Source organism: Gossypium raimondii, chromosome 6, assembly GCF_025698545.1.
Source record: "Gossypium raimondii isolate GPD5lz chromosome 6, ASM2569854v1, whole genome shotgun sequence".
NCBI lineage: Eukaryota > Viridiplantae > Streptophyta > Magnoliopsida > Malvales > Malvaceae > Gossypium > Gossypium raimondii.
Genome location: NC_068570.1, coordinates 2,827,341 through 2,844,868, shown reverse-complemented (window position 1 = coordinate 2,844,868; position 17,528 = coordinate 2,827,341). Strand labels below are relative to the sequence as shown.

The 17,528-nt window shown below is 32.3% G+C and overlaps 1 protein-coding gene and 1 long non-coding RNA gene across 4 annotated transcripts; one reads left to right on the top strand and one right to left on the bottom strand.

Annotated features, from left to right (window-relative positions):
- Nucleotides 1-1,455: 1,455 nt before the first annotated feature.
- LOC105774759 (phosphoglycerate mutase-like protein 1) lies at nt 1,456-5,213 on the bottom strand. 3 transcript variants are annotated; one of them, XM_012597336.2, is made up of 10 exons: nt 5,129-5,213; nt 4,524-4,587; nt 4,333-4,440; nt 4,167-4,246; nt 3,913-4,075; nt 3,444-3,518; nt 3,230-3,318; nt 2,606-2,722; nt 2,011-2,055; nt 1,456-1,940 (listed from the first exon to the last, which is right to left on the bottom strand). In XM_012597336.2, exons 2-10 carry the CDS (start codon nt 4,563-4,565, stop codon nt 1,811-1,813), a joined length of 849 nt encoding a protein of 282 aa, XP_012452790.1. In that variant the 5' UTR covers nt 4,566-4,587; nt 5,129-5,213; the 3' UTR covers nt 1,456-1,810. The 3 variants fall into 3 exon arrangements, with proteins under 3 accessions (XP_012452790.1, XP_012452789.1, XP_052488161.1); XM_012597335.2 differs by lacking the exon at nt 5,129-5,213 and adding an exon at nt 4,850-5,016; XM_052632201.1 differs by lacking the exon at nt 5,129-5,213 and adding an exon at nt 4,850-5,019 and having other exon boundaries at nt 1,791-1,940; nt 2,679-2,722.
- A 6,719-nt stretch (nt 5,214-11,932) lies between these two features.
- LOC105774809 (uncharacterized) lies at nt 11,933-12,757 on the top strand. Its single transcript, XR_001127552.2, has 2 exons — nt 11,933-12,238; nt 12,536-12,757. It is a non-coding gene; the product is annotated as an uncharacterized LOC105774809 (long non-coding RNA).
- The last annotated feature ends 4,771 nt before the right edge of the window (nt 12,758-17,528 follow it).

Genomic DNA, 17,528 nt, shown 5'->3' with positions numbered 1-17,528 from the left:
CTATTTATAGGCTAAATTCATAGGTCAAGTAATAATAAATAATCTAAACTAATAAATAAACAGAGTTTAACTAAAAGATTATTTCTCAAATTTGACTGAAATAGGAGTCATACTTAACAGTATGAGTTTAATTTTATGTTAATTTGTGAAATTAGTTATTTAATTATGTGTTTATCTTTGATGTTCGTTTTACTATAAACTTTACGAAAAAGAAGTAAAATAAATTGACATTGGACAATCATATGGGCTTAAGGTGTGAATATGCTTTTTTCTTCTTGAAGAATAAAAGAGCTTTCATAGAAAAATCAAACTCAGACAAAAGTCAAGTCGGTAGACTAAAATTAACCCCAAACCAATTAGCTTACCCTCTACATCTGGTTCTGGTGTCTGTCTTAATCATAAAATTATCAATGCAATTTGCATAGCATAAAATTACACTAGTTAAGGAATGAGCGATTTTGTTGGCACTCCATCAAGTTTATTATGGACAAATTACAAAATTGATTTTTCAATTCACTCATTCAAAATTTAAAATTGAATGGCTGAAACTTGTCATTGATAATTCAAGAGATTTTAAATGATTCAAATTTAAAAAATTCATAAATCGAGTTTAAAGAGTACTGAAACATGCATGTTTATTTTAGGGTGTAGTGTTATACAATATTCGTCGGAATTTGTTGACTAAGGGATTTTTTATAGCCATTCAAAAAAATTTAACATTTTCAATAATTTATTTATTCACACGCGATTGATAATTTATAATAAAAATATTATATATAATTTTCTTAACAATGATAAAGTGTAAAGCAAAATTTTAAACTTAAATTTAGTGTTCAATTTTTTAAAAATCTTTTGTATTATGGGAGTAGTGTTCAAGTACTTGTAAAAGGTTTAGGAATGCTTATCTTTTACAATATAAGGGAATAAAGAATGACAAAGACTGTGCGGATTAATGATAAGGTTTGAAGATAAAGCTTAGTAGTGCTTTCGAAACTAAAGATATAGTGGATACTTTTGAATGTGAAGATAAAATTTGGAGGAATACTCATTAATGTTAATTGTGTATGAGAAAAAAGAGAAATCTTCTTTGACACTTAACTTCTTTAGAGCTTAAATTATTGCGTAATTTCTCAACAAATATAGTTTTATTGTTATTTCAACTATTTTCACTAAATAACCTGATATACTTTCGTATATAGTAAAAATTTTAAAAATGACAGTATTTGAATCATGGAAATAATATAAGTTTGAACATTGGAACTGAGAGGTAACTACAAACATCAAATATGAATCATAAAACATATCTAATACTATCTTTTATTATATGATACCTAAAACTATCTATAACTCCTCCTAACTAATGTTGTGGTTTAAGTTGTTGTAAGTTGAATAAAATGTGTATATATATATATTATGGTCTGTGGAGATGGTCAACGGACCCAACAAACTTCCAAATTTTCAAACGGCATAACACACATTGTTCCCACTCTTCTTTTTTATTTCAAGGAGGAAACCTTTGACTGTTTAAATAAACATAAATTACAAAAGCGAGCCTTTGGCGGCATAGGATAGCAACAGGGACGGACGACGGCTATTTGTCGGCAATTATCAATTCACAATAAACGACCGGTGGCCGTCCAAATATAAAGTACTAAGCCGACCTGCCGCTCTATAAACAACGTTTATCTTAATAATATTCTCACAATGTGTTTTGTTATTATGCTATCAAATTAAAGACAAAAATTCTAAGAACACAATTAAAATAGTTAGCATTTAATATCTTAACACCTTGAACGTAAAATGAATATTATCAATTGATGACTTCCAATTCCTCCACTGAAACATTTTTCTTCTTGGAATCTCTTTGGACTTCATTTCCATGTGGGATACTCATTTCATAATAACCAATTTGCACCAAATCTGATCCCAATCCCATTACACTATAAAAATGCAAATTGAAAATAAATTAATATATAAATACTGAATGTTTATCAAAAAAAATCAACTCACCTTTCATAAGAAATGCGGACTGAACGTATTTCACAGTTTTCAAAGCTGCACGTATATAGAAATTGAAAGTTTTAAAATGCATGATAAAACTTTAAACATAGAAATAGGGAGTCACGTGTTTGTCGTGTTTAAGGCTCAACGTCTCGCCTGGAACGTTTTTTTATTTCGATCTAATCAAGGGTTGTGCTAATATTTGCTTAATAATAAGACAGGAAATGCAATTATCTATAAATTAATTATCATTAATAAACACATGGTTCAAGCAATTACAGCTCTTCGTGAATATAAAAGGTTGTTGCCGTCCAATGTTATAAAAACAAAACTATGGCTTTTTAACTCTAGATTTTAAATTACCGATTGAATCTTAACTTGATTAGTATAAATATTATTGTCAATGCAGAAAAATGTGAGTTTCAGTACACTGAAATGCATTATTCTCTCATTTATAGATTGGAGGAGTTATGGATAATTCTAAATATTATGTCACGAAAAACAGATATGAGTAAAAATCTAATTATTAAATTAAAATTTCAAACATTTAACAGTATTTTATATATATATAAATGCCCTTAAATTAATTTAATTGTATACTGACCGGGGGGCTCGAACCTTTAAGGCCCGATACTTATTAGTATTAATAAGTTCAAAAGCTTCCTGCAAAAACACACCATGGCTCACCACTGCTATCTCTGTCTCTTTCCTTGTCCACAACCTACAAAAAAAAAATTTAATTAAGCCAACAATAGTTTAATCAAAGTGCATGGTTTTGGACCAACAACTGAAAAGTATCATGAAGGTTTAATATTAGAAGTCGGATAATATTTTGTTCACTCTATTTAAAAAGTAAGTAATTAATCTTTATACATTAAATTCAAGAACAACTTGGTCCTTTTTATTAAAAATAGGTAAATTATTTTAACCATTTGTACTATTATAAACCGGCGTAGCTGATATAATAACCAGATGTGATAGATGGTCACCATGTATACCTCATGCATGCTAAGGTGTAAAGACTAGTTTTTAACAGGGAACTTTTAGTAGAATGAGCAAAATACAATCTAATTCTTAAGAGGGCATTCATGGTACTTTTACAGTATAACCATTCACGGTTGTAAAAGTGAGAATACAAATTTGGCCTTTAAAAAAAGCATTCATGGACAAGATTTTATTCAGGTGCACCGTGGGTGTGAACAAAATTAGGCAAAGCTTTAGAGCTAACCAATTGATAAACTTCATTCCCCTAGCTAGTACATCTCCGAAGGGCTCTCTTTTATTTGCTTCCCATAAAATGTCGTCTTCATTTTCGATCTGAACATTAGGGTTTAGGTGCATGTTAGTGAATGTTAATTAATGAAAGTAGTATTCAATGGGGGACTGTATTGAAATTAACCAAGAACGTGTGAAAACTATGACTAAAAGAAATAAACACTTGCCAATGAAAAATCAACCGCGGGGAAATGAGACCGATAATGGCTGATAGTTCCTCTCTTGTCGCATTCGTATTTTCCCTACAATAAAAGTTATTTATGATTTATATATAAAAAAAATTCTAATTTCACCGTATTCAACCATATAAAAACAACTTGGCTTTGTACCGAACACTACGCATCCTACTTGTGAGGACAAAACAATATGGTCCAAACTTGAATAGGGAATACCAAACATGGAATTAATAAAATAATGTATTTCTACATTTTGTTCTATTTATTTAAAAAATGATTAAATCAGTTTATATATTTACCTTATGCTAACATTTTAATAGTAAAAAAATAGATAAAATTTTAACAGAAACACCAGTTTATTTTTTGATTTAATAATTTTTAATATAATTACTTTTGCCATGAAATATGATGTTATATATTGCATTTATAATACGGTATCTTCGGATGTTAGCAATCATACCAATCGTTCACGACAAACTTCAAGTGCTATAATTGGTGGGCGATTGAAAGTTGGTTGCTGATCATTATCACTAATCCTCCCATTTCCTTCCTCATATGAAGTGACATCTGACAGTTCTGGTTGGTCTTCACCATGAAATATTCCGACCGCCGTTTGCAATGTCCTGTAATAATCCAACCACATATAAAAAAACATGACAACACTTGCCTCAGGAAAAGAAAACATTTGTCAGATATATGCTAAAATTTTGGTACCTTGACATAGGGGAAGTGATGACTAACTCAATCCTTTTAAGCAGTCCATTGGCACACACATCTTTCCGCTTCTGCCGAACCTGTTAAAAAGAACTCCAAAAGCTATGTTACTTTGACTCCAGCGTAAATTTATCTAATAATGCGAATACTTGGAGAAAAATATCACCTGCTGCCAGCCCTGAGAGGAGAGTTGAGCATCAAAAAACTCAAAGGATGTTAATGGATCTCGACTTTTCTCTGATTCTAGATTGTGCATTCCTTGTGCATGCCTTACCTGAACGTTCGTACATAAATAAACACTAAATTATATTCTTCAACAAATTGCTTTAAAAATATTAAAAGAAACTGAGCACAAACCAGATGAAGAGTTTTACAAGCGCCAGAGGGAATTTTTTCCATTACTGCAAATATGCAAGATAACCTGCAGAGAAGAAAGGATAAATGAATATGGAAGGTAAATTTTGGGTTATTTATAATGGCTACCCCACGAAAATAAGACCAATTTTATTCAATTTAAACCGTTGGCGTAGTCCCACAGACAATTATAAAAAGATATCTTTTTCTTTTTACTTAGATAAACTCTAAGCTAACTACTCTCGAAATTTATGTCTAACCTAACCAAACAAAAAATGAAAAAAAAATACGGCTTCTCTAGAAGTAGAAAATTTGTCACAAAACGAGACCTAGTTGACGACCAAAAGACCAAGAAAGGAACTATGATCCTTAAAGGAAATTTCCCAGGTAAATAACCCAGAAATATTAAATAGATAAAGAAGAAAGCAAAGAAGAAGGTTTTTCTATTTTTCCGAGCTTGGAAAAAGTTGTAAATAATCAAAACCAGACTTGACAAAAATATGAATAAAACATAAAATTTCCACATGGGCTTTTAAATATTATTATATGAATATAATTCAAAGAAACTAAAGCAAAAAAAAAAAAAAAAATTTGTGGTTGTTTAATACCAGAGAAATAACGAGGGAGTGAGTAAGGAGCTAAAAAGATATTAGTTGAGGGAGGAAATCACGCCACTGGGAGACGGCTGAAACTTTTACTTTTTTTTTTTTTTTAACTGGATTATTCTTAAGTAACAATAATAAAACATTTGGGGGGAAGAAGGAAGAGAGATTATCTTTTCTATTTTATTATTTAAAATACGGATAATTATTTTATATATTTTCAGTAAAAATTCCATTAGATTTGGATTGATATCATTTTTTCCGACTATAATAAAATAAAAATTAAAGAATTAAAGAATGGCACTTAACATCATCTTAAACTCGGTTGTGAAGTTTTTCACTCCGCTACCAATATAGATAGAATAATTACCCTTTAATTTTTAGAATATGTATATGTATAGGTATATGTATATAGATATAGATAGATAGATAATTGATAGTGGATGGGTAGCTTGGAATTAAACCGATCTTTCAAGTTTTACAATATAATATTTTATCACTAGGTCGAAGTTGTTAGCCTATCTATATCTATATCTATATCTATATCTATATTTATTATTAAATATGTGACTAATTTTGATGTCATTAAGTGACATCATGATGTGCAAGCTTATTAAGAGCTATATTGAATTTAAATTTAGGTTAATGTAAATTTTGACCCTTGAACTTTATAATAAGTCATATTTTGGTATAGAGAGGATTATATAAAGCGTGATTTCACATTATCCCTATCCTTTTTCAATAGGAGAATGAAAAATTAGATTTTCCTCCTGATTTTCAACTTTTTCTTCTTGAAAATTTTCAAATTCAACTAAAAATGTTGAAAATCAGGAGGAAAAATCAAATTTTCATTCTCTTATTGGAAAGAGATAAAGATGATGTGAAATCACAGATTCATACAATCCTTTCTCTTTTGGTATATGTGTTTTTTTTTTGTGCATGTATTTTGATACTTAAACTTGGTAACTAGGTCCACTTTGTTACATGAGATTCAATGGCGAATCCAGAAATATGACTTAAGGGGACAAACTTATATAAGCATTGTCAGGGGCGAAGCTAGAAAATTTTTTGGGAGAGGGTCGGAATTAAATTGTTTATTTTTACAATAGTAAAAGTGTAATTTCACTATTTTAATAGCTTATATCTTTATAATTTTTAAGGGATAAAATCAATTTTTATTATTTTTGGGGGCCAAAGTACAATTTTACTATTATTAATTTAAAATTTTATAAATTATAAAGGGTCTAAATAAAAAATTTTCTATTTTTTGGGGTCGGGCCCGTGCCAACCCTCTTGGATCCACCCTTGATGAGGTTCGATTATGTAAAAAAAGTGATGATGTATAACTTTGAGATTGTGCTACATCATCAGTTGAAAATTAAAAAATTATATAAAATTTATTTTTTAAAAAATAAATAATACATTTTGTTAAGTTTCAAGTGATTGTGTGGAACAATCTTAAATGCCACATCATCACACTTTTACATAATCCAAGTTTAAAGATAAAAAGAAAAAATTACCAAGTGCCCAGATTGAGAAAAAAAAAATAGTATCTATAGGCACCAAAGTATTGCCCTGTTTAGAGGTAAAAAAAAAAAAATACTACTTTGTTTATCTCCTCTTTACATGTATTCTTAGTCCTATTAATAGTTCCTTTGGTGGTCATTGCAAACAATTCTAAGTTGACTAAAAATTCTAGTAATACAATTTCTCCAAGAAACTCCTTCGGCTTTTCTTTCCTTTTTCTTTAAGATTTGCAACTAGCAAGCTTTCTCTTTTAGGCCATTCGTGAAATAGTCTATCATTCCATCTTCCATCTTGTATCAATTTGGCATTCAAGTCGGGTTTTCTCTATGGCTAACACTACCGCAATTATAGGTTCTTGAAACAACCAAACAAGAGGAGATACTTGAAAAAATCAGGAAAATGTCACCAATCTCCAAAAGGAGTTCCATGCTTTGAGAGAATATTTTGATCATAGATTTGAGGAGATGAATCTCTACATAGATGTTTTCACTATAGATTGGAGGCCTACGCGTGAAGCTAGGGAATTTGCCTAAGCACCAGGGCATGAGAAGATGTGATCCTATTCAACCATATCAATAACAAGACTTCTATCCAGTGGGAAGATGTGATCCTATTTCACTAGAAGTGGAATACCAGTAGGCGGTGGCAACCTTAAGGGATTTTGGTCCACCTCATATTTCAACCAGGCTTATTTGGACCTTTTGTGTATAATCTGTTATCCAAGATTTTACGCAACACTTATAATTTATCCAATTGAATAGTTATTTTTTATTTCCCAAATATTAATTAATTAATTTATTTATTTATTTAAACTATTTTTCAATTCAATTCTAATTTCACTAAAGTCATGGTAATTTTACCATATTAGATTCCATGATGAAATTAATTTAATTGCCTCATCCAACAAATCTTATGATTACTAACTAATTTAATTTTCACTTCAAATTTCAATTATTTAATTACAATAATAATTCAAAGAAATTAAATTAATTTCTAAGTCATCTTTTGTACTTAGCGAGAAAATGCATTCACTGCAGATAGTGATACATGCGATTTACATTCAATTCGTTTCGAGTTATCTCGAGCTAGCGGAGGGACCGACTGGACATATATAATTAGGGCTTGAATAATATGTAATTAAGTTTCAGCCTTTTCCCTATTAATTACAACTTAATTAATCATGGATTTATTCCACTATAGTACCATGATTGAACTCTCCCTTATTATATATCATTATAAAGACTACTTTATTAAGTGTTTATCCAATAACTTTGTCATAAATGTGTGTTACCCTCGTAGGATACCCTTAATCTTTTTGAGACAAAATCTGCTCTCCCAATATGATCATATTCTATCGCATGGTTTTCATTACATATTGATCCTATTTCGTGCTCGGCCTATAAAATTGCTTTCATATGCTCGATTAAAACTCAATTTTATTATTATTTGACATATGAATTTAGCCTATAAATAGGCTCTTTTACAACCTTAGTAAATACACCCATTAGAGATTAGAACTCATAACACATTTAGAGAATTTTGTGTTTACGTTTGAGAGTTCTTTGTTTTCCGGTTTTTGGGGTTTAGTTTTTATCTCCATCTTTTGTACTCTTCGTTCTTTTGCCATTATAATAAAATTATCTTTACCCGTGGTTTTTTATCCTCTTTGGAGGAGTTTTTCCACGTTAAATTTGTGTGTTCAATTTCTCAATTTATTCCGCTATTTTTACTTGTTGCTTAATCGGGACGATCCTAATACTATACATGCCAAACTGCAAAAAGGCAAACTCAAAATGCCAGCATTTACACCCTTTTACCAGTTCCTGAGCATATTTGCCAAGATTTACTACAGACTTTATGCTCGGATTGCCACAAACACAACGAGGTATGGATTCAATTTTGGTTGTGGTTGGCCCATTTCAACCCTTGCAATTAAACTATAGAAGCCTCTAATATACTACTTTTTAAAGAGATAGTTTGCTTACACAAAGGTCGTAAGTCGATCACCTTTGAATGAGATACTGCAAAAATATTTTCATTCCATTTTCCTATATTGTATCGCATCAATTCTGTCATTGGATTTACCAAAAACATCACTAAAAAACTTGAATGATACCATACGTAAAGAGTAATTATATCATTTAAATATATATAATATTCTCTAAACTTATAATTTTTTAATTTAAAATTAGAAAATTAGTACTCGCATATATGGCGGAAACATACCCGCACCACTCACACATACCACACCCACAACAAGGACTTAGGGGCAAGTTTAAAAAGAGGAGAGAAAAGAAAGGAGAAACATGTATGCTAGTTCAAAATTACGCAATTTTTAAATGTTTTATTTTTTTTTCTTTTCATTTTTAAATAAAAACCAATAAAAATAACCATATTAGTCTTTTCATTTAACACAAATGAATAAAAATAGGCATATGGCCTGATTTGAACCCACGCCAAATGATTAGTAAAACCTTACATTTATCGTTCAATCAAAACTTCATTTCAATGTATTATATACAATTTTCTTTTAATATGCACAATTTATTATCTCCATTAGTTGTATATAAATACTATTTATTAAGTGTTTTACTAAGTTGTTGTCTCCCTCAATCAAGTCACCAACTCGATTAGTAAAATTATGAAAATATGAGGATATATTAGTCTTTTCATTTTAACAAAAACCAATGAAAATATGAATATGTGATATTTAAACTCGCATCAATTGAATTAGTAAAATTTTAAATTTACCATTCAACCAAAGCTTCATTTTGATATATTTTATGCATTTCTATTTTAATATGCACAATTTATTATCTCCATTAGTTGTATATATTAATAATATTGTTAATTGAGTTGGTGTCACAAATCAACTCGACGTTAACTCACAATTGATGCTAAAATCATGATAAATAATTGTAGTACATTTAGTATTGTTTATATTATATATTTATATGTTTAAATTTCGTACATATTGTATATGTGTTGTTATTATTATTAATTTCAAATCTTACGTTGAATTATTTATTATATGTTATTTTAGACACACACTTGTGTTCTAAATATATATTATTATTTTCCTTCCATTTTTTCATCTCTCCTACCAAACAAACTTATAAAAAGAAAAATTATGTATCCATCCTTTCAAATTTCCACTTTACTAAGCAAATTCAAAAAGGTAAAAAAGTTGGGATAAGGTATTATACACATGACAAAGTGAAGAAAGATGAAGAACAAGATAGGTAAGGACAAAGTGCACGTGAAAATTGATGGTCGGTGTAACTGTATGGATAGAACGTTCATGAAAAACATGATATTGAACTTTAATAAGAGCCCACCCCTTGCTTTTCTAGCTTTCTTTGTTATTATTGAGGTACCAATTCATGTCTTGGAAAAATTATAATTTATGGGAACTTTGAGGTATATTCTCAATAGATAAAGGTAGAGGTTGAATCATAAAATTATGGTTTCATATTCTACTTCATTAGACCTTTACAACAGTATATCATTTACTCAAAATGGTTGAGTGATGAATGCGAAATTGATGCTCAAAGTAAGCTGTCGAAACCATTTTTTTAATAAAAAGATCGACTTGGATTTTGAAAAACAAAAACGGGAGTTGCCACTGACATTTTTTGAGGTGTGATCGGATCACCTTGCAATTCAATTGTTTTGATAAAACGTTTTGATTTTATTAAAACAATAATTTTGGTCTACGGAATTTAAGAAAAATGGGTTCGGGAGTCAGTTACATGTGAGGAAGGATTAGCACCCTTGTCATGCCCAAAATTGGTACCTAATCAATTAATTAATGTCTTAATGTCGAAAAATTGAAAATTCGGAAAGAAATTTAAAAATATGCTCCTTTTAAAATCACTTAAAATTTTAAGGAAGGGTGCTCTTCTCGTTAATCGAGAAAATGAATTATATCCCGTGAGTTAGGACACAATATCTTAAATCCCAAAACGAGAATAAACACCAAAAAATTTATTTATTTTTAGAAATTTTGATCATTTCGATTTTGGAAAAGAAATCATATCCCGTAAGTTGGAGCACGGTCCTTTTCTGATTCCCGAGATAAAATTTTTTTTTAAAATGTGAAAAAAAGGTTCGTGGATTCGAAATTATCGAAAAATTGGGACCTCGTAAGTTAGGATACGATCTTTTCGAAAATTCCAAACACCGAGTGTTATGCTATCTTGGAAGCTTTTAGATAAAATGATTTCAAAACTTAAACCATATTAAACATAACTTTTGAGCGAATAAAACGCGATAGAATGATAATGTACAATCTGAAGTGATAATTTGTAAATCAAAATGTACTCTAATGAACTACAAATAACCAATAAATACGAATAAATAATACAATACACACAAGAGCAATAATATCGCATCACATATTATATAAATTCCAACATTAACAATCAAAGACTAATGATCTAAAAGTCAATCCTAAAAGAAAATACCAAGCAAATTAACACAAATAAAATGCAACAAATTTTAAAACAACTACAAAAAATAGCATAAAAATTTGGAATTAGCAATGTATAAACAATAAATTATATGTATAAAAATTTTAAAAAAATAATTAATATGAAAACTTGAAAAAGTTTTAAAATAGAATAAAAAATAAATACTATATGAAGTAGTATAAATGAATTTTAAAGCAAATATTGCATAAGAATATTATTGTATAAATCTTTAAAGATGAAATATATAAAAGTGAATTTTAAAAGCATATTATAAAATAAAACCATAAAAATGTGTACGAATTATATTGAATTTACATAAAAAAACATATGAAATAATATATATATGGAAATTAAAATAATAATATATAATAAATTAAAAAATATTAATACATGAAAAGCTTAGAAAAATAATACATGCAAAATTAAAATAATAATATTCGATAAATTTAAACAATGTTAATAAAAATTTAAAATATTATTGAGCTTGATCATTAAAATAATATTAATTTTAAAATTAAATACATTAAAAATAATGGAATAATAAATATTTAAAGAAAATCAAGCACATTAAATAGGCAAGGATTAAATTAAATTAAAAAACAAAATTGAAAGAAAAAAATGAAAATAAAATAAAGCAAAGGGGCCGAATGTAATGCGCGGATAACTTGGGGGACCAAGTGGGAAATAATCCTCGTCCCTCCAAAACGCGGCATTATAACTTGGGCCGAAATGAAACAAAAACAAAATGCAGGGCGAAATTAAAAAAACTGATTTGAATACGCCACGGAAAACGGGGGACCAAATGCGAAAATTTTTCAATAGCTGCAAAACACGCTGATCCTCTCCTCGGGTCGGGTCAATACGCAGGTCACAGGCCTTATACGACGTCGTTTTAAGGCCACTGAAGCAGGCCTTAAACGGCGTCGTTTCTTACACCGTATATAACCATTTTAAAACCCTAAAATTAGCAGCTATCAGTTTTAAACAAACTTAAAAAAAAAAAAAACTAAACATCCGCCTCCAAAACGCTGTTCTGAAAATTGGCTGCTCCAAAGTTAATCGATCCCCTGCCCGAGCCCCGATCGCGACGGAGTGAGCAAGGATTCGACACCCCCAGGTAATTTCTTTCTCTTTCAATCTTTTTTTTTACCCTATAATAAATAACAGAAAGAAAAGCAACGAGAAAAAAAAACCTCAAATCACCTTAAAAAAACTCTGATTCTCTTTTTGCTTCTTAGATTTCTTTTTGAAAAAAAAAAATTCCATCCGTTCTACAGCGCTACAATCGGCTTTATATAGCCGAATAAATTAAAAAAGAAATTACAGAAAAATGTTTTATATATTTTTTTCTCTATTATTTGTTGTGTTTTCTGTTATGCCTACTTTCTTTTTCTGTTTGTTGTGTTCGTTACAGGTACAGCCAGCTGGAGTGGAGGCGCGTGTGGGAAAGATGCTCGTGGCTGCTGTGCATGGGGAGAGCGGCGCGGACTGTTCCAGAAGCTAGGTTTTTTATGATTTTTTTTTGTTAGGGTTAGTGTTAGGCATTTGGGCCTGTAATTGGGTTTGATGTAATGGGTTTGATTTTTGGGTTGTGTAAATGGACTTTTATGTTTGGTTTATTATAATTTGGTTTTAATGGGCCCGAGCAGAATTTGGGTTTTACATAAGCTATTTATAAATATTTTTTGAGAAAAAGAAAAGCTTAGATCCACGTTGGTTAAATATCAAGTGTGTGATGTGTATATATATGAGAACCCACTTAAAAGGCAATTGAGTGACTAAGCGTGAAACCTTGTCTCACACGTAGAAGGGGTGGAGGTCCAAACTTGTTAGGGTTGGGGCTCACTCACACGACATGGGCGATGCGAAATGTTTGGATTGGTCAAGCCCAAAATGGGCCTTCAGATATTTAGCCTAAAACTGATCATGGCACAACCCAAAAGCCCACCCGAAATGTGAGAGGGTTTGGGAAAAATATAGGCCCAAAAAATGGGCTTGGACAAAAAAATAAGGCCCATTTAAAAAATGGGCTTGGGCCTTGGGTAAGGCATTTTTTGCCTGGGCTTGGCCTGGTCCAAATTCACTAAAGGACAAAAAAATACTCTTTTTTTTTGTTTTTGAATGTTTTTTTCTTGTTATTTTCTCCCTATTTTGCTACCATTTTGTTATTATGTTGCTACTATTTTGTTGTTATTGTTTGGATATTGTATAAAACTTATTTTATTGTTAATTTTGTTATTAATTTAAAGGCATTCGTTAATTTTGTTATTATTTTAAAGGCATTTGCTTGTTAAGTTGCATTTATCTTAGTGTTATTTAAATTTACATATTTTTTAAAATTTATTTTCAATTTGTTGGAAAATATTTATTTTGATGTTTTTAGTATTTTTGATGTATTATATATATATTTAAAAAGTTATATAAAAATAATATAAAAAATTAATACGAGTGGGCCGGGTGGAGCTTGGGCAAAATATTAGGCCAATTTTTTGGGACAAGCCGGGCCCGAGCCTAGTAAATGGGTCTGAATTTTTAGTTGAGCCCGGCCCGGCCCGACCCATGAGCACCTCTAATTTAGCCCAACACGAAATTTATTTTTCCTCAGCAAATATATACAAAATCTGATATAAAATGACATATATATCCTAATTTTATTAGATTTGATTTTAATCAAATTGATTTAATTGCCCCTTTAATGCAGATTTTGTCTCCTTATACATGAATATTTCCAAAAACTCCCCCACTTTGAATGCCTATAAAAGGCTAAGACTTCTTCAGAATTTTTTGCTCAATCTCACTCTCTCACACCGAGATTATTTTCTATCCAAAATTCTTCTCTTTTCCTCTTTATATTTTCCAACATTCAATGATAGAAAAAGGCGGGCAAAATACCTAAAAAGGCCCAAATTTTTTTTAAATTTACGGAATTAGGCCCTGTAATTCATTGTTTATCGGAATCGGCCCATTACACCAAATCGCTGCCACGTAAGCGCGATGTCAGAGTATGGTTTAGCAAATCGCGGCCACGTCAGCGCGATTTGCTGACGTGGCAACTAAGCGCTCTCTGAGGGGCGCGATTTCCTGCTGACGTGGTGCGTCCCAGTGGACGCGATTTACCCTGCGCGTTAACAGTGCAACAATCAAAAATTTGACCGTTGCCCCCCAACGGTAAAAAAAAACTATAAATACCCCCACCCCTTTTTTTCACAAACAAATCTTCTCTCAAATTTCCTCTCAATTTCCTCTCAATTTCTCTCATATTCATATTTAATCTCAATTAGCTCTCAATTTCCCTTTAATTTTCTCTTAAATCCTTATTTTTAAAAATTTTGATTTTTTTAAACCGAAAAAAATTAGTCTTAAATCCGTATTTTTTAAAACTGAAAAGTTTGTACGATTTCACTAATGGACAGAGGATTGACTCGTCTTGATAAGCACCACATATCCGTGGAACAAATGAAGATGGTAAGTGTTAAATTTATTTTTTAAATATTATTTAAGATATTTTTTATTTATGTAATTTTAGATAATTAATAATTTATTATTTGTTATAAAAGCCTGTAGATCGGGTATTGGAATGCAAAATCTGGAATATGCATGCTCCTCTATCACCGTTGATAGAGAACTACCTGCGGGAAGCGGGTTTTTGGCACGTGGCAACGGTAGGCCGGAGATGCAAGCTGTACTCGAAACTAATTAGTGTATTGATCGAGAGGTGGAGACCCGAGACGCACACATTCCATCTTCCATGTGGAGAGTGTACTGTCACTTTGGAAGACGTCAGCCTACAATTGGGATTGCCGGTGGACGGACACCCAGTCATGGGGTCTGCCCAATCTAGCAATTGGCCAGCGATGTGCTACGAGCTTCTTGGCGCTATTCCGGATAAAATGGAAAGAGGTAAGATCGAGATGGGCTGGTTGCGAGACACATTCCCGGATCCGGATGAAAATTCAACTGAAATAGAAAGAATCCGGTATGCTCGGGTATATATTCTTCAGTTAATTGGAGGTTATCTGATGTCGGACTTGTCACGGAGCCGCGTACATCTAAGATGGCTGCTGAAACTCGTTGATTTTAGAGCAGCCGGTGAATTGAGTTGGGGGTCTACAGTCTTGGCCACATTATATCAGGAGATGTGCGCGGCGACGCAACCGAGGAGAGTAAAAATCGGAGGTTGCCTGTCACTACTGCAGTCATGGACACGGTTTCGCTTTCTATTTCTACGACTTCGAGTGGACCACCCATATACATTTCCACTCATAACGAGGTAAATTCTATATTAGATTTTACGATTATTATGTAGATATTTAAAAATAAAAGTATGCTAAAAGTTTATTTAATTAGGTGGAACCATCCAGCAAGTCATGCTTGAATACCTACCGAACTTGAAGATATACGGCTTCTATTAGACCAAATGTCAGAAGCACATGTAAGTATTAAATAAAATTGATATTTCCATAATTTTCTAGTCGATTGGTAATTAGTATTTAGTATATAGTATTATGTATATAACTAATATTTCTATCATGTGGATATAGTTTCAATGGACACCATACGAGGATCCGGCAATTCGAGCAGTAATTCCGGATGAGTTCTTACAAAATCAAAATTCTTGGCACGTGAAAGTCGTGTTTATCAACTACACAACCGTGGAGCCGCACCAATCAGATAGAGTGCTACAACAGTTTGGATGTAGACAACCGATTCCCGTAGAACCGGAAGAGTTTGATGAGCAACACAAAGTCGACCTTCGGTAATTGAATACGGATTGACCGTGATACTGGTCCGAGTACATGGAAATATGGGAAGATCGGTATGAATATCAACCTACTCGAGAACCAATAATCGTTCTAGAGTTAGCGTGCGTGCCTGAATACATGCCATGGTTTAGGATCCATGTCAAGCTGTATTTACTGACGCTAGAGGAGAGGCAGTGGCAAATACGTGTCGGAAGGGAAAGGCGCGGACCTCTAAATCCAAGACGAGGAGACGACGACGATGGCCCCTCAACGAGGCCCAGATAAATCACCTGGCCCATCATCAGCGGCCATGCAATCACCAGGCCCAATGAGAGCACCAACACAGTCACCTGACCCAGCAGTTCAACCGATGATACCCATGCAACCGCCTTTTCAGATGATGCCAGGTGCGTTTCCTAGCCCTTTTATGTATCCTAACCCTTACATGTATCCTTTTCTGAGTCCTATGGCAGGTTGGAGCCAATGGCCCGGTTCAGCTTCATTTTTCATTACACCGAGTGGACCGCCGATGTATAAGCCAGCGACGCACGAGGGATCGCAAGAGGGCCGTCGGGGAGCTCTTCATTTTACTAATCCCTACCACCGTATAGGTTTCAAACACCGTCGCCGATGGTGATGCAAACACCTCCACATTCACTATTCTTCCAAGGTGGATTATCGTCCCAAGTTCAACAACCAGATGCCCTACCGGAAGAACTAGAATCCCCGCCGGAGGAACCACAACTACCGCCGGAAGCTGGACAAAGGAGGAATCCAGCGCGTAATCGTCGACGGCCGCCATGTGGCACTGAATCCGGTGGGCACGGAGATTGTTTTTTGTATTTAAATTTATTTGTACAAATATTTTGAATATTTTGATATTATTTGATGTAATAAAATAGAAATTTTTTATTTATTACTTTAAAACCCTAAACTAATTAATTAAAAATTTATAAATGTATAATTTATAATTAAATGTTTAATTTAAAAAACCCAAACCCTAAAATCTAAAGACCACGACTTTTAACTTTAAAACCCCACACCCTTAGCCTAAAAACCCTAAAACCTTAACCTAAACACCCCAAACCCTAACCTTAAAAACCATATTTCGCAAGTGAACACGATATTGCCCACCAACAACGCCTTGGTGCGGTCTGTCAAACTCTGCACGCGAAACCATAAATTGTCTCGATCGTGACACACTGTGTGCATGGTGTTTGCCCTCGCCTTGGCCTTGTTAATTTCTTGAACTACCTTACTGCTCCATACATGTCCTCCCTGCATCTGGCCTGCATGACTTACTGCTCGCTTTGGAAATAGTGCCGCCAAACGAAAATATGTCTCTCACACTACCGATGTTATCGGTAGATGGCGCGTTCCTTTAAGAACAGAATTTATGCATTCAGCCAAGTTCGACATCATATGGCCATATCGTAGGCCGTCGTCGTATACTTGTGCCCACTGTTCGAAACGTATGTTACAAAGGTAGTCCGCCCCTTCTCCGTTAATTGAACGTAAAATTGCCAACATATCGTGAAAACGGTCTCTATTTATTTCATACCTTGCCAATATAAGTTCATAGCGAATATTACATACCACTTCTACCAATAAATAAAACTATTTCAAATTGACAAATGAAATAACACAGATATAGACAAAATACCC